Source organism: Leptopilina boulardi, unplaced genomic scaffold, assembly GCF_019393585.1.
Source record: "Leptopilina boulardi isolate dan_hultmark-lab unplaced genomic scaffold, ZJU_Lbou_2.1 LbouV2_384, whole genome shotgun sequence".
Lineage (NCBI taxonomy): Eukaryota > Metazoa > Arthropoda > Insecta > Hymenoptera > Figitidae > Leptopilina > Leptopilina boulardi.
The window spans coordinates 1,502,563-1,529,755 of record NW_026137956.1 but is presented as its reverse complement, the minus strand read 5'-3'; the positions used below and the strand labels follow the sequence as shown (position 1 = coordinate 1,529,755).

The window sequence follows — 27,193 nt, the reverse complement described above, 5'->3', positions numbered from 1 at the left end:
CACTTATTAACATTTTTTAATTTAAAAAATTTAATTATTTTTTATACCTTTCATTAAATTTAAAATTTCCATTTTTCTAAGCCCGTTTACTTGTTACATAAATAAATTAAAACTTTTAATTTAAAAATTAATTTTTTTTTTAATTTCGAATTTTAAAAACCTATGTTTTTTAAAAGGAAAAAACAATTTTTTTTCACTCTTATTTTTTTATGTAAAAAATATTATCGATTTAAATTTTTCGATTTTTTAATATTTATTAATTTAGTACCTTCTATTTATTACTATATAGTTTTTAATTTTTATTAAATTAATTTTAAAAATTACAAATTTAGATAAAAAATTAATCATTTTTAGTCCTTTTTTTTATTTTTTTTAGAAAATTAGAATACAATAACAATAATAATAATTTTTATAAAATCAAAAAAATTTCATTATTGCAATTATTGTATTTGAAAAAAAAAATTTCTTTTTTTTTTTTTAATGAATACCCAACTGTGAATGAACGAAATTATTTGGATACTTTTAAAAGAAAAAGCAATTTCTCAGGTAGAAGATCATTGAATTTTCTAAAATATAATGATTTTGTAATGCTTTAACTAGAATTACTATTATTCTAAATAATGATTTAATAATTAATATTTTGAAAAAGTAATTTACTGAGAATTTTAATAGGTCGAAAAGATTAGCTCAAATATAAGCTATATAGTTATAAACGCACGTTTCACGACAAAATTAATTACGGTATTTGTTCTTTGAATGTCACCTATAAAAAAGTTACTTCTAATTCTCACGTTCGACATGTGTTTAAATAGAAATTAACAAATTTTTTTTTCTTTTTATATTATACATAATTTGATATATTATAAATCGAATTATATTTTTTTCTTGATGGGGTGGTTTTTTTTCTAAATTATTTTCAATTATTCAAATAAAAAATAAAATTTAGTAAATATAATTTTTAATTATGAAAAAATTAATAAATATATATTTTAGTAATAAAAAGCAGTTTTTTTAAAATTAAAAATAAAAAAAGAAGAGGAAAATAATAAAAATAAAATAAAACAAATTCTGTTGTATAATAGTAATTTATTATAATTATTAAAGAATACTAATAAGTCTTAAAAAAAAATATTAAATATATTAATTTTTTTTAAATTAAATTTTTTGTTTGCTTTTTTTTGGAAAATTGTGCATGATATTTTGAAAAATTATCCTTATTTAAAGACGTTGATACAAGTTTTATCTCATTTTTTTTTTATTTGTACAAGCTTAGCTAAAATAATAATAATAATATATAATGGAAGAACAAAACCGTTCGTAAATTTTAAGCATTTCGAAAGATAATTTAAACAATTGATTTTAATGTTTTTGTACGTTAAAAAAAAAATAAAATACGAACTTGACATTGTTCATATTGTTATTCTAACGAACAGTAAAACCCACATAAAAGCATTCAATTGAGGTTTTTGTGCATTGCATGCGTAAGCGTCAATTTGCAAAAAAAAGTAACATTAAAGTTAATGCTTGTTTAAGAAGTGTAATAATGAGTTCCGTTAAATTGCCAATTTTTCGTTGCATTTAAAAAATGTATATTTAAAAAAAAAATTCAATATATTCTTCGATAAATATTCTTTTCTTTGTTAAAAATTTTATTTTTTAATAACAATTAAATTTGTCGATTATAAAATATTATTATAAAAATTAATTATATATTTTTAAAATATATCAAAATTTTAACTAAATCTTTTTTTTTTATTGAGTAAAATAATTATTAGGTAATTAATAATATTTATTCATTTTTATTGTCAAAATTGAAAATATTTTTTTTTGTAATTATATCTTTATAATGCAAAAAAGATTTTTTAAAAAATTTTAAATCAAATTAGTTCGACTATTTCATTGACAAAAAAAAAAATTATTAATATCTTATCAAAGGCAATAACTAAAATAAATGTCAATATTTATCGTTTTTTGAAATACTTAAATATTTATCATCAGCTTGTAGCAATAAAAGGTAGTTTTTTTCTTTAAGGGACAATAATTTATTTCTTTTTAAATAAAAATATTAACTAAAATAATTATATTTTTTTCATAATGATTATTTTTTTTCATTATATCAATCCCATATAGAATTATTCTCATTACTATTGAAAATTGAAATACAAATCAGTCAATGAAAATAATTTTATAGAAATAATAACAATAATAATAATAAAAATAATAATTTTCATTATTATTATTGTTGTTATTATTATATAATAAATAATAATAAATAATAATAATATATAAAAAATAATAAAATATCAAAATAAAAATGACAACAATAACAACAATAAGAATAATAATAATGATGATAATAATAGACGTAATTAAATTTCGCGATGAGCCTTGAATCGCAAATATAGACGAGATTTTGACAATTTCACCTTCTATGAGTAAATTAGGTCGAAGCCTTGTGCGTTTAGAGCAAGAGACGAATTTTGACAATTTAAATTTTAATAATTTTATATAAATTTTGTCCATATTTTAAATTCTCAAGTTGTTTTTTTTTTCGCCTTTGCTGGATCACCTTGACGTATAACAATCACTGAATTTGTATTACAAACTCGTAAAATGAATCTTTATCGCCTTAGAAAAAAATTCTTACAACCAATGTCATTTCTTCATTTCCTAGTTTAATGTCCCCTTTGCTTATTATTATTATACATTTTCAATTAGGAACATATTTCCTCTATGAATATTTATTTATTATTTTTTAATTTTTCGAGTGTTCTATTTTTCAAAATAATTTTAAAAAATATTTCTTATTTTTAAAAACAATAATTTTATTAATATATTATTGTAATTATTAAATTTTGCATTTTTTTGTAAAGAAAGCTTTTTTTAATATATTTTCTTCTAATTTATTATAAATTACTATGTTATATATTATAATATAATTTGTATAATATATATATATATGTATATTTAATATATTATGTAAAACGATAATCAAGAACAGTGAATCTTTGAAATTACTAAAATAGTTGTTAAATTTCTATTAAATATCTATTATTATAATAATTATGTACTTCGTGTGTAAATTCAGTTGGTCTTTTATTATTATTATACAAGATTTGTATCTAGACAAAATTTTCTTACGAAAAATTTGGAATTAAATATTTTCCCAATTTTTGAAAAAGTTGGAAAACGCATATAAATTTATTTTAATTATTGAAAACCAAAAATTGAATATATTATTTTTGCACGATTTTAAAAAATAAGGAAAAAAGAACTCTAATACAGCAATTGTAATATCGTAAATGTCACGAAATCGTTTTTAACATTTTTTTTTTTTTTATAAAAAGTATTTTTTTAAAAAAATATTTTTGTATACTTATTTAGAAAATTGAAATTTCTCTTTTTATTTCCAATTTTCAATTCACGAAATTCATAAGAAAAAAAAAAATGAAAAATTAATTTAGAATTTTAATTAAAAAAATTTGTTTTTTAAATAATTTATTTTTTACGTTTTTTTTTTTTTTGTTTAAGGTACAAATCGCATCCCTCGGAGAAACTTTTTTTGTGTCATTGAAACTAGACGAGAATCACATATTAATGAGGTCAAGTAACCTCGATATCCCGGACAAATTCACCCAGCACAAGGTAATTCAGTAATTATTATCCGCTTCGAACTCCGCACATCACGTGGGGAGATCCGCTTGAATAAACTTCATAGATCTAAATTTTTTTTTTTTTTTTTTGAAATCAATTAAATACAATATTTAGTTTTTACTAAATATACAAGAATTAATTTTTGAAAAACAGTAAAAAAAATATACTAAATAAATAAAAAAACAAATATAAGATAAAAAAAAAATTATTTCGAAATTTTTTCAAGGCGTATTAAAAAATAAAAAGAGAATAAAAATAAAAAAAATACAATTAACTTTTTCTTATTAAATAGTGAAGGTAAAGTAATAGAAAATGCAAATTATTAAAAATTGAGAAAAAATCTTGAACCTCAATATAATAGGATCAAAATATATAATATTTTTATTTTGAATTTGCATTTTCATATGAAAAAGAGGAATATTATTTGCTTTTACCTTTCTCTAAGTTGGTTCAAAGACCTCGATTCTAGTTTTTCTTAACTTCATTTGCATTATGAGCTTTGATTATGAAATATTAATAAATTATTTTTTTATTAACTGATTTCTGAAAACATTTATATTTGTGTCTGGAAAGTTAATAATAATAATATTTCTTAGAGGAAAAGAAAATTTTACGTACCTACATTATATATTTTTTTTAACAAAATAATAATATTAATAAAAATATTAATAATTAATATTTATTATTTAATTATAATTCATAAAATGAAAATAAATTATAAATTTTTGAACTTATAAGACAAAGAAAATTATTATGAGACACATTGGAGGAATGTTTAATGATTATTGTAGGTATATATATAAAATTGAAGAATTTTATATTTTGACAAGTGTTACATGTATTCGTGGAAATTTTATTTATAAAGAAATTAAGAATTGCAATAAAAAAATTGAATAACATTCGTGTAGATATATATGTCTATAATATTCATATATTTATGTTTATATAATTTCTGTTCTCTTATACATAAGTTTTTATTTTATTGAAATGTCAGACTTGCGGAAAATTCGTCCTTGCGCTTATATAGTTTACGCCATTCTTGCTTACACATATAATATGTAAAATATAAATTGTAAATTATAATTCAAAAAATTGTATTCAAATTTTATATATATTTACATATTTATTTTAGCCTTGCAGTGCAATTGCCTTAAAAAATCAAGTTTTGTAGAAATTTTTCCTACACTTTTTTCCTTTTTGAATAAATAAAATTTTTTTTTTTTTGTAATTTAAAATTTTGTTTATTTTTTCTTTTTAGAAATTGTTTATTATTTTTTAAAATAAATTTTAATTTTTTGTTTCATGAAAAATATATTTGAAAAATTTTGTTATATTTTTATGTTTTAGTGATTTTTTGAAAAAAAATATATTTTTTAAATATTTATTTACTTACATAACATTATAAATAACCATTTATAAGTAGTAAAGAAAACTTTTTTTTAACCGTGATTATAATCTTTCGATTATATACCACGGGGGAAATAATTAATTATAAAAAACTTATTATTTTTACAATAAATTAGTTTCAAGGAAGTTAATTAATTAATGAGAATTTAATTTTATTGAGATAATAAAAATACTATTTAAAATAAATTTCACTAGAGAGAAAAAACTAAATTTTTATTATATAATTTTTTTTTTTCTTGAAAATTTAAGTCATTTTTTTATCCTCTCACTATTGCTAAATTTAGTATTTTTCTCTTGAAACAGAAAATTCAAAGACACTCGAGACTCGCGTATAGAAAAATGGTGCAAATCAATTACATTATTGCACAATTAATTATGTTTCTTTTTCTAAGAAAACATTAAATGTATTTTCTATTTTTCTAACATTAAATTGACAGTTAAAGAAATATATTCACTATTATACAGAAGAATTAAATTCTATTTTTTAGTTCAACAATAGTAAAAAAAAAAATTCAATTTTCATTCTTAAGTTTTTCCTCATAAAAATATTTGTCTATTTATTTTTATATTTTTTTTAAATATATATTTTTTAATTACATAGGAAAAGAAAATTTGAATATTTCTTTCGATTTGAAAATTTTTTTATTATTTTTTTTATAATTTTTATTGTTTATTTAAAATTTTTAATTTGAAATTAAATTATAAATGAATATACAAATTTTATATGAAATTAAATTTAAAAAAAAAGGAAAATGCTAATCATGTTTTATATTGGATAGTTATTAACTTTGAGAATCACTTATGATTCATTGGACAATGTAAAGAAATTTAGGAGATAAAAGATTATGATATGTAACCATTGTAATCGTGATTTGTTTTCAAAATTCTTCAAATGTTTTTAAAGTCATAGATAATACACGTCATTAACTGACGTCAGAAAAGAAATTAAATTTTATAGATTCTATATATAATATACACATTAGTTTACATATTTAATTTTATTAAATATAAATATATTTAAATTAATTAAATTTAAATATATATATATATATATATATATATATATATATATATATATATATATATATTTAATATCTAATTAATCAGTATTAACTATTTTTTATTTATTAACGTATTAATTAAATAAATTAAATTTAAAAATAATGAGAAATAAAATTCGTCTCGTCAAACATAAAAAGAAAAAATTGTAATATAATTCTTTTTTTTTGAAAGATTATTGTGTAATTTTTCCTAATTAATTATCGTAAAAAGTAATAAAAAAAAAAAAAATTGTAAATCATTTAATTTTTCTTTTTTTTTTCTCAGGTAATAATTATAGAACTTTAAGAATTAAAAATAGAAGATAATGAGTTCAAGACTTTGGAAAGCTTTATCGAGACGGAGACCGATTCAAGTGACGACAGAAAAAAAAGAGGAATTAGCTCGAGTTTTGGGACTCTTTGATCTTACCGCATTAGGTGTTGGATCAACATTAGGTCTTGGGGTTTATGTTCTTGCTGGAAGTGTCGCAAAAGAAAATGCCGGTCCAGCTGTTTGTTTATCATTTCTCATCGCTGCAATTGCATCTGCATTATCTGGTATATTTTAAATAATATAATTAACCATTTTTTTTTTTTTTTTTTCTTTTCATTTTTTGGTAATTTTAATTCTTTTAAATTCTTTATGATAGGTACATAATGACACAATTATTAAATTTAATTTTTAATTGTCAATCCTAAGCTTTTGATTTATGATTTTATTACCAAATAAAATTTTTTTTCATTATTATAAATTTTTTATGATTCAATGTAACAAGAAGCATCACTTTTTAGGAAGCAAACAAAAATTACTTTTCACCTTTTTTTTTCTCGCAAAAAGTAATAAAAATGTTTTTTTTTCAGTGTCAAAATTTTAAATTTGGTTTATTGAATTCAAATAAATATTTAAATAAATAAATATAAATAATAAGTAAATATTGAATTAAAAATTGTATAAAGGAATATTTTTAATCGAATTCAATTTCAAAATAGCCGAATTTTAATTTATCAAAATTTCAATTCATACAAATTTTTGATTGATTTAATAATTCAAATTTCAATTGATTTAAGTTTCAAATTATTCGAATTTTAATTTTTCCAAATTGTAATTAATTTAACTTTCAAATTACTCAAATTTCAAATTACCCAAATTTTAATTTATTAAAATTTTAATTGATTCAAATTTAAAATTAATCGAATTTTAATTTTTCCAAATTTTAATTGATTTGTAAATTTCAAATTACTTGAATTTTTAATTTATCCAAATATGATTGATGTAAATTTTGAGTTTTTCCAAAATTCAATTTACCCAAATTTGAAATTATTAATTTCTCAATTGTTGGTTAACAAATTTAATTAATTAGCTTTTGGTATTTATTTTCAAGAGAAAAGCTACTGTGATCCCTGCCTTTCTTTTCAATTTCTATTTTTTCTTTTTTCAGCAATGTGCTATTCGGAATTCGCGTGCAGAGTACCAAAAGCTGGTTCAGCTTATGTTTATAGTTACGTGACAGTCGGAGAATTCATAGCCTTTGTCATTGGCTGGAATTTAATTTTAGAATATGTGATAGGTAAGTTTTTAACTTTTTCAAAAAGTTCATTTTTTTTTTGAAAATCCATACAATTTTTTAGAAAATTAAAAATAGAAAAAAAACTTTAAAAAAAATTGTTGTAAACAAAATAAATAAAATAGTAACAAATTTTTGGGAGAAATTCAAATTTTATTTTTTCCTGAATTCCAAATTCTATTTAAAAAAAAAAAATTCGTGTTACTGTAATTTTTTCTCCAATTTTTCATAATTTAGATTAATTTTAAAATAAATTGTCATCCCTTAAATAGATATAAAGAAAATCCGGGAAGTTGATTCACAAAAAATATTCAACACTGTTATAAATAATTAATAAACATTTTTTGTTTGATTAATTTTTTTTTTTTTTTTTGCAGGCACTGCCAGTATAGCAAGAGGACTCAGCAGCTATTTAGATATTTTAACTGGAAATAAAATGGCACTTAATCTTCGAAATTGGATGCCAATAAATATTTCATTTCTCTCTGATTATCCGGATTTTTTTGCTTTTGCCATGGTTCTTTTGCTGACTATTCTCCTCAGTATTGGCGTTCGTGAATCTTCTATTTTAAATAATATTTTCACATCCATCAATGTAATTACTATTCTGATAATTGTCGTCGCTGGATCAATGAAAGGTGAGTCAAAAAAGAAAAAGAAAAAAAATAATAATTTGTTTTTCTATCTAATAAGAAAATTATTTTTTTTTTTACTTTTCCATAAAGAGGACAAATTTTCTATATAAGATAAGATAAAATTTATTTCTTAATTGTACAATTTTTAAGTTTTAAAATTTCCCCTTATTAATTTCCCTTATCCATCAATTTCTTCTTATTTTTTCAACAATTAAATTATTTATAAAGTAAATAAATAAAATATGAAACAATAAATTAATATGTAAACTTTTCTTTCTTTTTTTTTTTTTTTTTTGATTGTTTATTGTAGCCGATATTAAGAATTGGTTTATTGAGAAGGAAAATATACCGCCGGATGTTAAAAATTCGGGAAACGGTGGTTTCATTCCATTTGGAGTTAGTGGAATTATGGTGGGAGCGGCAAAATGTTTTTTTGGATTTGTCGGTTTCGATGGTATTGCAACAACTGGAGAAGAAGCAAAAAATCCAAAACGAAATATACCATTGGCTATTATTTTTTCACTTTGCATAATATTTGCTGCTTACTTTAGTATTGCGGCTGTTCTCACAATGATGTGGCCATATTATGATCAGGTAAGTGAGAAATTAAAAAAACATTTAATCAATTAAATAAATAAATATTAATAATAATTCTATAAATTCTAGAAAAAAAGAAAATTGTTTTTTTTTAATTAAATAAAATTCTTTAAGTTTTTATGTATTTTCACAATTTAATTGTATTGTTTTTAATTTTGTTTGAATATAAATTAAAAATAAAAGTTTCTTTTAAGGACGAAAATGCTCCATTTCCTTATGTATTTGAAAAAGTTGGTTGGACGACAATTAAATGGGTTGTGAATATTGGAGCTGTTTTTGCATTATTCACAAGTCTTCTTGGAGCAATGTTTCCTCTTCCACGTGTTCTATATGCAATGGGAAGTGATGGTGTTATTTTTAAATTTCTCGCTAAAATTCATCCAAAAACAATGACCCCAATTTTTGGTACCATTATTTCTGGTCTTCTAACTGGTGAGATTTTTTTTATGTACAATTTCTTTTTTTACTTTTTATATTTTAGAAATTTTTTTTTTTCAAAAATTTATTTATAAATTAAAAATTTTAATCCATTATTCATGTGTGTTACGGTTCGAATTTTTAATTTATTTTTAATTATAATAATTATAATTATTTTTTAATAGTTAAAAATAAATAAAAATATTCGAACCATAACATCTGAAGGTATGGAATATTAATAATAATAAATAATTTTAAAAATCTAAATTAAAATGAAAAGTTTTAATATTTGAAAATGATAAAATTAATTATTAATAATAATTACTAAAATTGTACATGGAATAGATAATAATAATAATAATAAATAAAATAAATTATTTCTAGGTCTAATGACTTTGGTTTTTAATCTTCAACAATTAGTTGACATGATGTCAATTGGAACTCTCCTCGCTTACACAATAGTTGCAATATCAGTTTTAATTTTAAGGTATTTGAAAAATTGCATTTCAAAAATTTTAATTCGTTGTCTTTTTTTTATAAATAATATGAAGAAAAAAAAACGTGACTCTTTCTTTTTTTAGTATATTTTAAAATCTATTAAAATAATTGTTCTTACGAGGAAAAAAAAAATGTTTATTTCTAAAATTAGAAAAATTTTCTACTTTAAATATTATAAAAATATAATTAATGTTTCAGGTATCAAAAGGATGACTACAATTTAAAAATTGAGGATTCACATGTTCCAACGTTAATGCATTCTTTTTCGAAAATTTTTAACTTTCAAAATGTAAAGGAACCAACGACATTTTCCACTACTGTAGCAAAATGGGGTGTTCTTTTATTTTGTAAGTATTAAAATTTGTTTAAAAAAAATAAAATGCAAACAATCAAAAATTAATAAATAATAAAATAACCTTCTTTAGAAGGTTTTTAAATTTTTGCGATATTTTTCCTTTTTTTTTTTTTTATTATTTGAACATTATTTCAGGTATTATGGTGTTCATTGGTGGTATTTTATTTCAATATAAAGGCGATGAAATAATTCAAGGAAATTTGACTATGTCTGTGATATTAGCTATAGTTATTTTAATAATAATACTTACAATTGCCGCAATTAGTAGACAACCAGTTCAAAAAGATGATCTTCCATTTAAGGTATAATTTCTTTTTTTTTTCTTCTTTAACAATTATATTCAAAATCTTGATTAATTTTTAATATTTAATTTTCTTTCAATTTTTCAGGTACCATTGGTCCCTTTAATTCCATGTATCAGTATATTTATTAATTTATATTTAATGATTCAATTAGATGTCAATACTTGGATAAGATTTCTAGTTTGGCTCGTTATTGGTAAGAAGATGAAAATTTATTTAACAAATATAAATATTGAATGTATTTCAAAAATATTTCTCAGAAGTTTATAACAATTTTTTTTTTTTTTTAAATACTAAGAAAAAATTATTTGTTTTATTGCAGGTTTGTGCATTTACTTTTTCTACGGAGTGAAAAATAGTGAACAAGGAAAAATGGAGAAATTGGAAAATCGACGATTGTCTGAAAAATCGTGTAACGTGATACGGGAAATAACACATTTTTAAGAAAAACAGCTCTGTAACAATAAAATTTGACTTGAAAAAAATTAGTCAAAAAAAAAAAAAAAAAAAAAGTTACAGCGCATAACGGAGAATCTAGTCTTCCACCGTTGAATATCTTTGGACAAGTCGGTAATGTATTTATTTATATGAGGAAAAAAAAAACCGAAACTAAAAATGCTTCTTGTCGACATAATTTACAATAATTTTTTTTTTATTATTAAGATACTTCATCTGCGATAGTAAAAAAAAGTGACAAACAAAATTTTAAAAAACAATTTTATTAATTTTTTACTTTAATTTTATTTTTAAACTTTATATAAAAATATTTGTATCTAAATTTAATAAATTATAAATGAATAATAGAATAAATAAATAAGTAAATTACATTTTTCATTTGTTGCCAATTTTTAAAAAAATGATTTAAAAAAAAGGAAAAATAACCACAGATGAATGATCTTAAATAAAAGAAAAATAATAATTTCTAAGCATAAAAAAATTTTACAACAATTTTTATTTTTATACAATGTGAGAGAAATACGATTTTATTTTTATTTTTACTTATTTTCATAAATTGATAACTACGTCCGTCGATATCAACTCAATGGAAATGAAATTATTTTACGTTGATCGTATATAAAAGTCGATATTTTATACTATTATTATTATTATTAGATTAAGAAATCGTCGATTAGTAATATCCATAAAACTCATTTACATAAAAAAATAAATGTTTACACATAATATATAAATATTATATTATTATAATTATTATGATAAAAATAGAAAAAATTATTTAAAAATCTTTATTATTAAAAGAACGCTACAATAAATAATAATTAATTTCATTATTAAGTATACACTATTTAAATTACATTGTTTAAATTTATAATCTAGAATAAGACTGAAATTTTTAAAAGTACATTTTTCTATATAATTTCACTGTAATCAGAGAGGAATTGAGAGTAAGCACGTAATGCAAATCGCGCTTTTCTATTAAAGTCTGCCCCCTCGCGGTCAAAATATCGAAGCTTAGGTGGTTAGCTATATATATTCCTTAAATCGGTGAGGCTACACACATACGCATAATGTAATGGCTAAGCCGAATGACGTTCGGAATTGATCGGGCGGGCTCGTGTATCTTTGCGTGAATTAGAGAAACTAACTGAAAACGAACCGTGCGGGCCTCATCCAATGTTTTGACTTTTTTTCAGATAAAGTATATGAGCCGGTTTTTGAAACAATTCACTAATCGACAATATTTTTAAGGTTAAATTTAGAAATTTTAATTTAAATTAGTAATTAAAATACAATTTTAATTTATTATTTAAATTTCATTTTAAATTTTTATAAAATTTAGAATTCTAAATGTTCTCTCTTCGAATGCATAGTTGAATAAGTACGAAATTCGTTTTCAATAAATCTTATATCATAATTATTTTATAATAAGTAAAAAAAATTTCGATATTACAATATTATCTTTATTTATTTAATTCAGTTAAATCATAGATTAGTAATGTGAAATAATGTGCTTTTGTCAAAGTCATATTAAAAGAAAAATTAAATTCTTTTTATTATTTTGCCGTTAAAATTTTTGAAAAATATTTTTTGTAATATTATAATAAAATTTTAGAATTTAAAAATTTTACCTAATACTGACAACAATGTTTATAATTTAATTCTTAAGAATGTTCTCATTTTATTTAAAATTGAATCAATTTTTTATGTCTATTTAATAGTTTATAAAAAAATATAATTTTTTTTATATTATACTTTTAAATTTTCGATTTGTAAATGCTTACACATTATAAGTAGCTTACATTTTTTAAAATATTAAATTTAAAAACATTTTGTCAAGAGATTAAATGTTTTAACTTAAAATAAATAAATAAAATAATCAATTTTAAAAAATATTTTATAGGTTTTTAAATCAGAAAAATTGTTTTTGTAAATTAATTAATTATTTTTTCTTTGGGCTTGTCCAAGTAAAAAATGATTTAATTTTAAATAAAATGAGAATATTCTTAAAATTTAAATTGTAAACATTGTTGTCAATACCTATTAAAATTACCCACAATTTAATACATTATTAATTTGTATAGAATATTCTATGGTGTTTAGTTTCACATTATTATTTATGTTTAACTAAATTAAATAAATAAAGATAATATTTATAAAAATTATGTCAGTTTTTTTTACTTTTCAATAGTGTTATCAAAAAAATTTGTTTTTCATTTTTTATTAAAAAAGTAACAATTTTTTATAAACAAATTAATTTTTTTTTAATTTGTATGTGATTTTTTTAAAACATACCTGGTAATAAGAAGAAGATTTAGTGAAAAAATTTAGTCAGCCAATAAGTTTTATATTTTTATGTATTTAAAAAAAAACACCACTTGCAGCATTGTGCACATTTTTGAATAGTAAAAAAAATTGATAAATTGTTAAAAATTATTTAAAAAATTTTTTTTTGAAACCTGTAATTTTATTTCACTATGAAAAATGAAAGAAAATTTTTTAACAATAATTTAACAATTTTTTTTACTTTTCAGAAATGTGCACAATGCTGCGCGCAGTGTTTAAATGTTTATTTAAACCTATAATCTTAGTTATTTCCAGTATTTCTTAGTATTTTTAGGTATGTTTAAAATTTCTTTTTAAAAATCATATTCCAATTTAAAAAAACTTAATTTGTTTATAAAATTTTTTTATTTTTTAATAAAAAATGAAAATATAATTTCGTTAACATTATTGAAAAGTAAAAGATAAACTGGAACTTTTCTTCTCTTGGCAAAAATTGAAAAAATCCAGTTTTTTGTCTACATTTACAAAACTGAAATTTTGAAAAATAACTCGAAAATTTGCATAAAGAAAGTATCTTTTTTTCACTACAGAACACGAAAAAATTATATTTGGCTGAATTTAAAGGGTCGACTGAAATCTCACGTGAAATCACCCATACGTTTAAGAAAAACATATTTTAATTAAAAATTTAAAATAATTATGATAAGATTTATTGAAAACGAATTTCGTACTTATTCAACTATGCATTCGAAGAGAGAACATTTAGAATTCTAAATTTTATAAAAATTTAAAATGAAATTTAAATAATAAATTAAAATTGTATTTTAATTACTAATTTAAATTAAAATTTCTAAATTTAACCTTAAAAATATTGTCGATTAGTGAATTGTTTCAAAAACCGGCTCATATACTTTATCTGAAAAAAAGTCAAAACATTGGATGAGGCCCGCACGGTTCGTTTTCAGTTAGTTTCTCTAATTCACGCAAAGATACACGAGCCCGCCCGATCAATTCCGAACGTCATTCGGCTTAGCCATTACATTATGCGTATGTGTGTAGCCTCACCGATTTAAGGAATATATATAGCTAACCACCTAAGCTTCGATATTTTGACCGCGAGGGGGCAGACTTTAATAGAAAAGCGCGATTTGCATTACGTGCTTACTCTCAATTACTCTCTGCTGTAATATATATAATCTATATTCGGTAAAAAAAAATGTATATAGTTGTAAAAAGAAAAATACTAAAATGTCATTTTTCAAGTGATCACAAAAATTAAACAGTCTTTGTTAATTAGAAAAATATAATATATATATTATATAAAAAATTATATTAAACAAAAATTTACTCAAGAAAAAAATTACTTTAGGCCGGAGATTAAAAAAAAAAAATAAAAAAAAAACTGATATGTAAATAAAACATTTAAAATTACAGTAATTAATTGATAACAAAGTGAAACTAAAAAAAAACATAGAAGTAGAAATAAAAAAAAATAAAAGGTAAAAACAAAAAATTGACTAGATTACGAATTCTCGTAAACGAATATTGTAATACAATAATTTTCGAATCAATTTTCTTATATTATATATAGTACTGTCTTTTTGAGTTTCTTGAAAGTATTATTTACATTCGGTTTACAACGTTTTTCATTTTTAAACAAATTTTAACTGAGACTAATTTGACACATAAAAGCGATAAAAGATTGAGAGGGAAGGTATTTATTTCAATTTATGAGAGAGTCCTCCAACGCTTATGTGTTGCCAGTTTGCCTAAACAAATTTTTAATAATATTATTATTTTTCTTTTTTTTAATTACAAGTCCATTATATATTCACCATGAAGTAATTGTGGTCTATTTTAAGAAAAATCTTATAATTTCCAATAATAATTTTTGATATTGGTACAATTAATTTTTGACAATTATTTAATAAAAATTTTGTTTATTTACCTTGAAATTTGAATTTTAATGATGAGTTACACGGGAAGAAGTTTAATCTGATACTAGTTGTAAAAATTTAGTAATAAATAATAGATAATGTCAATTTCTTCATTAATAATTCAGGGTTGACACGGGTCTGGGAATTTTATAAAAAGTACTGGAAAAATATCAAATTTCTAAAAATGCCACTAAAATTATAATTATTTTTGAAATTTTCAATTCAAACTTTTGCTGATTTGATTTAATTATTCGTTAATTAGAATATTTTTAATAATTTCAAGATAAATAAATAAATAAAAAAAAATTCTAAATAATTGTCAAAAATAAATTTATACGGATATCAATTAGAAATAATAAGATTTTTCTAAAAATAGTCAAAAACGACTTTAGATGAAATATAATGCATAGACCCATAATTATGTAGAAAAATTCTTATTTTTCTCAAAAATTCGATATATAAAATATAAAATTACAAACAAAAATTTATAAAGTTATTTAAAAATTTTCTTTTTTAACAAAAAACATATATACGATATAAAAAAATATTGTATTCTTCATAAAAATAGTAGAAATTTTTTTTTTTTTCAATAAAGTTACAATTAAAAAAAAAAATTATTTTTAGTTATAATTGTGAATATATAACTTACCCCAATGCCAGTTGACCATCCATTTCCAGCTGGATTTTCATCGGTAATTCCAATTCTTCGGCAAACAATTCCTGCTCCTGAAATAGCCCACACTTGTCCTGATTCCTTTGAAATGGAAATATGACGAAATCCTTGCTTTGCAGTCACAACCGAAAGATCTAGAAAATTAATTTTTTTTTTTGTTTTTACATGTAAATACCGAAAAATAAATAAACAAATAAAAATTGTATTGTCTAAAAATAAAATCTAGAAATTCTTTTATGCAAATATCAAAAAAATTATAAATGAATAAAGAAATAAAAATTTATTATTTAAAAATAAAATTCACATAGAAATTAAATGAAACAAATTTTATTGTCAGAAAAAATATTTAAAATTATTTTTATTTTTTGAAATCAAGTCTTTTTTTTTAATGAGAGAATAATAAAACTTAATAAATTTTTATTTATTTTTCTTACCAATATGAATTGGATCATTAGGCATTGATGGCAATGTTTGCCAATATGTGCCTTCGGGGAAAACTTTAGCTTGAATTTCACGACGAACGGACAATTTTCCATTGGTGTCTAAAGCCCAAACGACATTGAATCCAACAGAAATTTGTTTAATATGCGCGCCAGCAGGTGGTTCAACATTTTGCCATGCGTCACCTAAAATTTTTAGAAATAAATTAAATTTTCGTTATTTAGGAATTTAAAAAAAAAAATTAAATAATATTACATGCTTCATTAAGTAATTAATTAAGTATTTTAAACTAGACAATATTACATTAGAAAACAAAAAGAAATAAAAACTAATAATAATAATAATTAAATAAATTTATTATTTTTAAAGTGTTTAAATGTACCAGTGGGCTTGGTGTTATTGATGCCAAACCTCCAATAACAGGATCCATTTTTCGCGACTGCCCAAACTTGTCCATTTGGTCCACACGAAATGCCGATTAATGCTTGATCACTTGGAATGTGTTCCCACGAAACGCCCTGAAAAATTAAAATAATTGAAAAAATTTAACTAATAAATCATCAAATTATTTCTTTTTTCTCCTATAAACATTTTTTGAAATTAAATACAATTAATTGGTAACTATCTATAATTAAAAATAAAATGTAAAATAAATCAATTTTTTAAAATTAAATAAAATTAATTAATAACTACACATATAATTAAAAATAAAATGTAAAATAAAAGAATTTAAAAAAATTTTTTTTAAATAATTCTAAAATAATATTAAAATTTACCATTGGACAGGATTCTGAAACTCCATGTCGAAATAATGCTTCGCCATTTGTTGCCACAGCCCAAACATGAATTAGAGATTCACATTCAGAATCCTCCATTGTCTGAAATTTTGGGAAAAAAATGTTAAAATTACAAAAAAAAAAACTAATAACTTTAACCTAATTTAAAAAAAATTTTAAAAACTGAATTTCAAATGTAGTTCAAAAGAAATTTTAATGTTTTAAAAATTAAAAAAGAAAAAAAAATTCTCCCATTTAAAAATTGAACAATGTAAATAGAAATTCTGTTACATAAATAAAAAAAATTTGACAATATTGAAAATTCTTTTTATTTAAAAATTCAATAAACCAAAGAATCATTTGTTTAATTTAAAAAAAAATTTCAAATTCAAACAAACTAAAATCTGCCATAAAAAATCGATTAAGTATAGAAATTTTTTTTAAAAAGTCAAAAAGAAATCAGTTCAAATAGAAATGAAATTTTTTTGTAAAAAATATATAGTATTAAATAAAATGGTTTTGCCTTGACAATGAATAATAAATCAAAATAATTTACCTGTAAGGAAACGTCGAGCAATTTGGTATTTCCCAATTCCTGCCAAGGACCACTTGTTGACAATTGACATCTTCTAAACCATCTTCGTCTTCTCACTAAATCTGTAAATTGCTTTTTCCCATGATATTGAGATGGAAAATCAGTTGCATATTGCCATCCATCACGATCAACTCCTCCAGGCGTATGAAAATCAATTATCCAATCGGAAACCTTTCAAAAAAAATGTATTTTACATTTTATAATAATAATAATAATAATAATAATAATAATAATAATAATAATAATAATAATAATAATAATAATAATAAAAATTAAAATGATTGTCGCGCACACTTGTCCCAATAAAGACTTTTCCAAAAAAGTTTCTACAATAATTTATTTATTTATTTAAAACTTTATTTGATTAAAATCAGTAAATAATCAAAGAAATTAATTAAAACTTTTGAAAATAATAAAATTTTCTCTCCATTCCAAAAAAAGGTATTTTTCTAACTAAATTGTCGATTGTGAGAGTTCTTTACAAAATAGAGGCTTAAAATTTTGGTTGGTTTAGTATTTTTAGAGGTAGAAACCATAAAAAAAAAATTTGAGCCAATTCAGTGAACCGCTACAAACAAATTTGTGTTTTTTCTTAAATAAATGAATTGATTTCAATGAAACATTTCCAGATACAATGTGGGAGAATTATCTAAAATTCATCAACAACTTTTGAATAAAATTATAATAAAATTATTCTAATTTAATATATTTGAATTTAACTTCTAATTTAATTTTAATGTATTAAAAAATATAAATTTTTATTTCTCACCCATTGCCAATGCATTGACAACAATTTTGTGTGCTCACGAGTACGTTTATGTCTTCCAGTAACGTCACTCCACATATAACGATCAGTTGGCAAACCATGGGAAGTGTAACCAGTTACGGGATTCCATCTTTGATTTTCGTAAACATAATAATTATGCGTGTCCACCATTGAATTTATTCCATTATTACCTGTACCTAAACCTATAAAGAGACAATAATTAATGTACAATAAAAAAATCATTTACCGTTTTTCAAATGTAACGATAAGTAAATTATGTATTTTATTTTTTTTTACTCTCTAAATAATTTTTATAAAATTAAAAACTTGTATAATAAGAATGAAAAATTTACTTTTCAAAAAATTTCCTCCCCAACCTCCAGTGTAAGCCCAGCCAGTATTATCGTAACCAATACCCCAAGTGATTCCCGATTGACAAGTTTCAACTTTTTTCAAATGTCCTCCAATTTGACGCCAAAACATTGTTATTGGCTCAATAATCATCTGCAAACAAAAAAGAAAAAATTTATTTCAAAAATGAATTTTAATTAGATTTGTATTTTTATTTTCTTCAGACTAATTATTCCACTTTCTCGATTTTATCATTTTTGTATTTATTCAATTATTAAATATTATAATAGATAGTTATTTTAATAGATTATTATTTAGGGTCAGACCATTATATTTCAAAAAAACAGAATAATTCTTAGCAGTTTAAAAAAATTATTGATTCTTATCTAGAATTAATTTATTTATTGTTTAATAATTAAATTAGTGAAAAAATTAGAATAATGGATTTGAAAAATAATAAAGAAAATAAATTTTTTTTTTTTACTTACGGCAGTTGATTTGTAAACGACACTGTATAAAGTCATAAGACCTTTCAATCTCAAATGTGTTATATTTTGCGGTGGTATTCTATGATTGTAAAATGTAAATTGTTCATTGTCAATCAACACTTTATAGCCACGCTGTTCGCAAATAATTTTCAAACTAAAATCACAACCCGATTTCAAAAGACTGTCTCCTTCACGTTCCTCATCGCCCCATTGTCCATTTTGATATGTGTTTCTCACAATAATTGATTCACGTAAACGTGGATTAAAATGGAATGCAAGATCATTTGTTTCCGATGAATTTTTTTGCTTTGAATTCATTGCCGAATAGCAAACGAGATTAAATGACAATCTGAAAAAAAGTTATGATATTAATTTTTAAAAAAATTAACTAATTAATCAATTAAATTATTTTTTATTAATTTTAATTAACCATTTTTTTTATAACTAAAATAATTAAAAATAGTAAGAAATAAAAAGAGCGATAATAGAAAAAAATGTCCTCTTGTTTAATATTCTTAAAATTGCTTTTAATTAAAAAAATATTAATTATTACCGATCGGCATCGTCATGAACGCAGACGGAAATTTCTAAACTACTACCAGGACCAAAACCATTTTGAAGAATGCTTTCGTATGGAAGACTTTTTCCCGCTGCGTCCAATTCCTGAACAAATAATCCATCTTCTTGTTGATTGCCCTGAAACATTTTTTGTTTAAACATTTAATAAATTAACTTTGTTATTCAATAAAAAAAGAGAGGAAAATTATGAATTCATTTTTTTTTTTTTGGACTTTAATTTGTAACTCACGATAAAATAGTTTGAAGGAAATTTAATTTAAATATGAATTTTGATTTTATGATCAGATATTAAAAATTAAAGTAAAAATTAATGAAAAATTTTTTTTACCTCCGCTATCGCAGGATCATAAACGAAAACATCTCCTAAGGCGGTTGATGCCCATATAGAATTAGGACCAGGTTTTCCATAAACATTATTCATTTGACAAGAAACTGGAAATCAAAAATTGAAAAAAAAAATATGTCAAAATTAAAGCAACAATTTGAAATAAAAAAAAAAATTTTTAATGGTTTGAAATATTCAACATATTTTAAAAAATATTTTATTTTCAATATTTATGATATAGAAAAAGAAGATAAAAATAGTTGAAAAAATAGAACTAATAATTTATAAAATTTAATTATAATATTTAGTACCTAGAACGTATGTAATAACTAATAATAAATTATTATCAATTACTAACGATATAATTGACAAATTTAATAAAGATAATATAATTTTATAAAAAAAAATTAAATAGTAAAAAAGTAAGTAAAATAATTTTCAAAAAAATGTAATAAAATGTTTCGTCAAATATATTCATTTTTATAATTTTTAATTTTATTAATTATTATTAATTTTTCAAATTACCTGAAGTAAGATGCGACATCCAATCTTCCATTTCAGTGTCACTAGCAAATTGTAATCTCAAAACTTTTGAACATTTTAAACGCGGTGTATGAAGAGCAATTCGTGGATTTCCCGGTTCACTACAGCCAGCTACAGATACTATCTCGGAAATTGGAAATTGAACCTGAAATATAAACAAAAAAATAAATAACAATACATTTTGATTTTGTTTTTTATTTTAAAAGAATATAAATTTTAAATAATTTGAAAAATTTTTATCCTAATTTAAAAAAAATAGTTTTAGTTATGTATAATTTTTAAAACACTTTACCACAGTCGTTGCGCCATCAGGATTTAATACAGTTAAAGTTCCAGAATCCAAAGATCCGCTGTCACTACTGATCCATTCTAATTCAATCACACAATCTTCAAAGGATGCTCCATTTTTCAATTTGTATTTTGCTTCTCCATTTTTCACCCATGAAGATCTAGAAAAAAAATTAATTACTATTTATTTATCAAAATAATTTAATGAAAATAGAATGATTTTCTCACGTTAAATATTATTTAATAATTACTTAATATTATTAATAATAATATGTTATTAAATAATAATTAAATTGATGGAAAAATGTTATGCAGTGTAAAAGAAATAAATAAAAATTATTTTTTATTCACCTGAAAATATGCGAATAGTTGAAAGTAAATTTGTTTGTTTTTTTTCCATATAAAGAATTAATAAAAATATAATAATCTTACTTTTCAACGGCCTTTTCAAATTGCGTACAATCGAATTCAACAGTTTTTAATCGCTCTTTCAATTCCTTTAATATATAAATTCTCCATGGTTCCGCTGTCTCACCTTGGGCTGTACCATTTCCATCTGCGATCCTTTTAAAAAGGAAAATTATCTTTCATTTTTCAAACACGAATTTTAAAAAATATTATTTATTTCCACAAATAAATACAATAATTTAGCAGGGGTGCAATGATTTAAATTAAAAAACAAAAAAAAACATCTTTTAACTTATTACCGAATATTCAATTGACATTTTATCCAAATTATTTAACTTTTGGAAATATAAAATTTTGAAAACACGACTTTTTAAAAAATTTGTTTAAAAATCTTTATATATTTCATCAAAACTATTATAACTAGTTGAAAGAATATTTAAATACCTAACGTTTGATTTATTTAAGCAATTTTACTATTATTATTATTATAAAGCTATTAAAATTCCAAAATCAATTACATCAATATTTATAGTGAAAAATTAATTAAATATATGATTAATTACCATTTTGGAGGATTGCTAAGATCAACGAAACAAGCACCAGCCTCAACTTTATACCAAAGAACATCGCACTCGGCCCAATACATTCCAGCGGTACTTTCATCCTCGCCAAAAATTCCCGAATCGCCAGTAAAATCTGGATCAAAAACACTTCCATCGGTTTCTGGATGTGCCTCAACACCAACCATTGAACCAACCGAATGAACAGGACTCCAAGCAGCGGGATTTATCTAAAATATTTCTTTTTTTATTTTCAACGTTTTTGATTGCAAATATTAAAATTAATATATATTTAAATTAAAAAGAAATTGTATGAATAATCACTAAATCAAACAAAAAAAATATAAAAAAATAATTAAAATAAAATTATAAATTCTTATCAATTAACGAACCTTGACAGTACTACTCATTCCTTTTCCAGAAACGACAATCGATTCGCCACTTTTAGCTAAAGATTCATTGGAAATTGTAATATTCGCTACACTTGCTTCTGTTACATCGGCAGTGTCTAATGAATTGCCGGATCTACGATTAAAAAACAATATTTGTTTGTTCTTAAATTATTCAGCCAATTAAGACTTTAGTCGAAATTTATAAATAAAATGATTAAGAGAAGGGAATTTTTGAAATTTTATAAAAATCATTGAAATTATTTACATACCGTCTACTTTCTTCTTTTCGATACATTTCTTGAAATGATGATTGTTTTAATTCTAAACTCGTTGGCGTGCCATTTTTCGATTTATGCCAAATTCTCACAGACGACGCATTTGGAGCTGATCGTGATTGTTCTTCCCAATCGCGAATAACTGAAGACGAATCACTTGTGCTTAGTGGACGATTTTGCTGTAAGATCAAATTTTTATCTTTCAAAATTCAAAAAAAATTTCATAAAATTACCTTTCTTATTTATTAACTTTTGTTCAATGAAAATTCGATTAAATAAAAGTTTCTCTCTGATATGAAATTCTTTTAAGAAAAATTCAATGAACAACTGAATTTATTATAAAAAAAAAAAATTAGTTAAGTATAAAATTATGATAAATAAAAATTTTGTTGAATAGAAATTCGCTATAAGTACAAGTTTTAAATAGACTATTTTTAATTAATTTAAAATCAAAAATTGTAGTTTAAAAACTTTTATTATTAATCAAATTTCCATTTAGAGAAAAAAAATTTTCTATTTCCCCAGTTAATAGAAATTCTATAAATTACGTTTTCTAATTTAAATATCGATAATAATATATAAAATAAAAAATTGATTTTTACTGACCAGAGAGCCAAAACTTTGATGTCTCTGTTGCTGTGGAGTTCCGCATACACTGTGTCTATTGCTCGAAGTTAAACTTGCATTACTACTAGCTCGGCTCAATTGAAGAGGTACGTTAATTATTTTCCATTTTTTGCCAGTTAATTCCGAGCGTGTAATTCCACTTCGATAATATAGACATCGATCGTCCATTCCAATCGCCCAAACCTTTAAAACAAAATACGATAATAATTGAGAAGTTTTCAAAAATTGATAAATCCCTATTTTCTTATTTCGAGAAATTTAATCAAATGACATTTCTCACGTAATCACTTAAGTTAATTTTAAGGAATATTAATTAATAATACAATATTGCAAGCAATTTTCATTATTAAATGATAATTTTTACTTTATTTGTTTGCTATTTCTATTTTTAATTTAATAGCAATTTTACTAAATGAAAAAAAAAACTCTCACCTGATCGTTTGGAGCAACTGAAATTAAAGCCATTCTACTAGCCATTTCGACCCATCCAGTTCCAGTGGCTAATTGTTCGCATATTCCACTCATTTCGCCTTTAATTCCTTTTCGAAACCAAACATTTCCATTGTGAGTCACTCCCCAAACTGAATCCAAACCAACACTAACTTGAATCAAACGTTCTTTTTCCGGTGCTTCCACTTCCGTCCAATCGTCTCCTGCAAATAAATATCATTTCAAAATATGACTTTTCTTTCTAAAATTAAAAAAAGAAAAAAATGTTAAATAAACATTGTAATATTAAATTTTTAATCTTTTTCGTGAAAAAAATCTTTCGCGAAATTAAATTTTCTTGAGAGTATTATTTATTATTTTTAATGATTTTTTTTTTTTTTTTTTTTTTAATATTAGGAAAACTTACCCATTGGATTTTCGCGTGTTATTCCCGTTCGAACAATTGATTTTCCACTTTGTAATACTGCCCAAACTAAACCCGATGGTCCAACACTCATTTGTGATACTTCATAACCAGCTGGCAATTTAATTGCACTCCAACGTAAACCTTCAGGTGATGTTGTACTAACACCAACTCGAAACATTACCTGATGAATGAAAATTTAAAAAAATTTCTTTAAATGTTACATGAAATCAAAGGCAAATTCCAAACATTTATAAAAAAAAACAATTCTATTATTTATTTCTTTTGTTAAATTTAAAAAATTTATTTTTTAATAAAATAATTTCTATCACCCTTCCGTGTGCAGTTACTGCCCAAACGACCAATTCTCCTGAATTTCCTCCAGGAATTTGATTACCTCCAATAGCTACATCAATGAATGGCTCCTGGACAAATTTAATAAAAATAGTTTATTTTTATTAAATTATTTTTTCGAAAACAAAAAATTGCAATTAATTTTATAAATATTCTATTAAAAATACATCATCAATAGATTCATTTTTTTAAGCTAATACATTTTCTACCAAGAAAAACGATTTAAAAATGACAATTTTCAAAGTTATGGTTAAATGAAAATTTTTTCAAAAAAGAAAAATTCCAATTACTTTTAGAATTTTTAATCTTTACATAGAGATCGATCTATTCGTTTCAAACTTTACGCATTATTTTGTTTTAAAAAATTTCTGAATTCTTTTAGATTTAGATTATTTAATTTTCCGTTCTTTTCTCCTTGACTTGTGATTAACCTGTTTTTTTGACAAAAATTCATAATCACCTTCGTCGGATCTTTATGAAGAGGTGCAATAGCACACCAAGAATTCATTGCACTGTATCTTCGATAACGAACCCATTTTCGTCTTCTCACGCAAGATTTCCAATTTTTCTTTGGAAAATATTTCGCCGGAAAGTCAATGGCATACGTCCAACCCTTTATTAAAAAAAAAAATAGAGAAAAAAACAGTTAACAATTGTTAAGTTTCACATGAACAATTAAAAAGTATGTAAATATTTAATCAGGAAATATCAAAGTTTCCAAAAAAATCAATGTAGATTTTTTTTTCTAATGTTTTTTTAATTTAATTTGTTTTTAACATTAAACCTAATTAAAATTGTTTTTTAAATAATGAAAAAGGTGATAAAAAAACCGATAGTTAAGACAAATTAACGTGTAAAATAACTAATTTGCATCTTGTATTTAAAATTTGATTAATTGAAATTTTTCATCGAAGTTTGAAGCAATAATAGTTGAGAATTTTGGGTAAATTGAATTTTGGATAAATTGAAATTTAAATCAATGGAAATTTAAACAAATTGAAATTCGGATCAATTGAAATTTAAGAAAGGGATTTTTTTTTTTTTTTGCAAAAATGTGAATTTTTAATTACATCATGATCAAGAGGCTGTCCCTCCAAAGTTGTTTCAATTTGCCAATCTCCTTCCCATTGCCAAGCCATTGATGGCAATTTAACTTTATCACGACTACGATCGACAGTTCCATCATGATTTGAAAAATTGAACCTATCAGTTGGTAATAATCGGCAACTGAATCCCTCCAAAGGCAGCCAACGCTAAAAAGAATTAACGAATTTTATAAAGAAATACTATTTTTTTTCTTCAAAAAAAAAAAAAAAAAACAAAAAACTGATTTCCAAACAATAAAAATTAAACAAAATCATAAAATAAATTCTAATTAGAAAACGAAAAATTAAAAATTAAATTTTTTCACAGTTAAATATTAATAATTCAATAATGAAATTTTATAAAATATCAAAAAAAGAATAAACATTTCTTAATTTACTATTTAATATTTTTTGTTCATAGAATGAAAATTTGATTATCTTTGTTCTTTTTTTCTCCCTTGAGTAATTTAAAAAATTTTTTCTCTTTCGAATATTTAAAAAAAAAAAAATTAATATTTGCAATAAATGAACCTCATTTTCGTAAGTTTCCTCTTTGATTCTTATGGGAAAATCTAAACCATGAACGTGAACGTAAACTTGTCGATCACCGCCAATAGCCCACATAAAATGTGGCACCGCCGATAATTGTTTAAATTCCAAGCCCAAATACATAAATTCTCTCCACATATTTCCACTTGTCGATAAACCAAAAACTCGTCCTTCATTATTAATTGCATACAAGTATGTGTTCGGCATTTTTTTTTTTTTTTTTTTGTTTTCTTCAAATTATTAATTAAAATCAACCAAAATTTTACACCTTCAGGCTAAAAAGAAAAATATGTACCTTAAAATTCTGAATATTCAAATGAACGAAATATTTTTTTTTTTTTAAACTACTACAGCAATGAAAAATAAAAAAATTACAATTTAATTTAATAAATTATTAATTTATTTTTTGAGTACAGAAAGTAATATTTGAAGTTAAAAAAAGTAATAATCACAATTTTTTTTTAATTCATTTAGACGTTTAGAACTTTAATAAATATTAAATTTATTATTGTAAATTAAAAAAATTTCAAGAATTTTATTATTTATACTTTCTTTTGTTCTTATATCTTAATTATCTTTTTTTTATCAAATTCGGGAATTTAAAAGAAAATCTTTTGAAAATTATAATTATTCAAAGAACGCAATAAAAGGTACTGCAGTCGAACACAATTAATAATATTAAAAAAGTGATCCAAAATAATTTTTTTGTTTCGTGAAACATAACCTAATTTTTTTGTTTTATCATCGAAGCGGTTATTATTCAATTTTAAAGGAATTACCTGATAAAAATGTTAGTAGAGTTTAAAATAAAACATTTGAATTTCACTTCATCTCATATTCTCTTCATTAGATTTAAAAACGAAATTTTGCAAAAAAAAAATGAGAAATAAAATTGTACTATTATGTATTTTTAACGACAAATAATTAGACGCATTTCCAGAATATTATGAAATCAGAAGTAATTAACTAAATTTTATATCTGCATTATATATGATTCAAGTGCAGACAAAAATAAAAAAAAAAAAAAAAATTGACATTCAATATTGTAGAGTGATGAAGATTGCAGTCTTTATCTCTCTCATATCAGCAGAATATAATTTTTCCTATTGTATGTAT

At 22.0% G+C, this 27,193-nt stretch overlaps 2 protein-coding genes across 2 annotated transcripts in view; one reads left to right on the top strand and one right to left on the bottom strand.

Annotated features, from left to right (window-relative positions):
• Positions 1-11,759, top strand: part of LOC127288277 (high affinity cationic amino acid transporter 1-like) — a 12,793-nt gene extending 1,034 nt beyond the window's left edge. Inside the window, exons 2-12 of the mRNA XM_051315635.1 lie at positions 3,532-3,645; positions 6,388-6,659; positions 7,541-7,669; positions 8,044-8,304; positions 8,612-8,895; positions 9,093-9,330; positions 9,700-9,802; positions 10,012-10,160; positions 10,304-10,470; positions 10,558-10,666; positions 10,793-11,759. Of these exons, the coding sequence (XP_051171592.1) occupies positions 6,428-6,659; positions 7,541-7,669; positions 8,044-8,304; positions 8,612-8,895; positions 9,093-9,330; positions 9,700-9,802; positions 10,012-10,160; positions 10,304-10,470; positions 10,558-10,666; positions 10,793-10,914 (1,794 nt within the window). The 5' untranslated portion in view covers positions 3,532-3,645; positions 6,388-6,427 and the 3' untranslated portion in view covers positions 10,915-11,759. The remainder of the gene's footprint in view (positions 1-3,531; positions 3,646-6,387; positions 6,660-7,540; positions 7,670-8,043; positions 8,305-8,611; positions 8,896-9,092; positions 9,331-9,699; positions 9,803-10,011; positions 10,161-10,303; positions 10,471-10,557; positions 10,667-10,792) is intronic.
• LOC127288276 (tectonin beta-propeller repeat-containing protein) lies at positions 11,700-27,193 on the bottom strand. The gene is made up of 25 exons (XM_051315633.1): positions 26,857-27,193; positions 26,060-26,352; positions 25,514-25,696; positions 24,904-25,056; positions 24,422-24,514; positions 24,093-24,273; positions 23,669-23,889; positions 23,216-23,419; positions 22,604-22,788; positions 22,335-22,467; positions 21,946-22,172; positions 21,407-21,538; positions 20,979-21,135; positions 20,669-20,831; positions 20,147-20,250; positions 19,793-19,935; positions 19,240-19,588; positions 18,754-18,904; positions 18,404-18,603; positions 17,596-17,805; positions 17,040-17,141; positions 16,646-16,781; positions 16,257-16,448; positions 15,799-15,956; positions 11,700-14,981 (listed from the first exon to the last, which is right to left on the bottom strand). The coding sequence occupies exons 2-25, from the start codon at positions 26,282-26,284 to the stop codon at positions 14,931-14,933; spliced, it is 4,053 nt and encodes a 1,350-aa protein (XP_051171590.1). The 5' UTR covers positions 26,285-26,352; positions 26,857-27,193; the 3' UTR covers positions 11,700-14,930.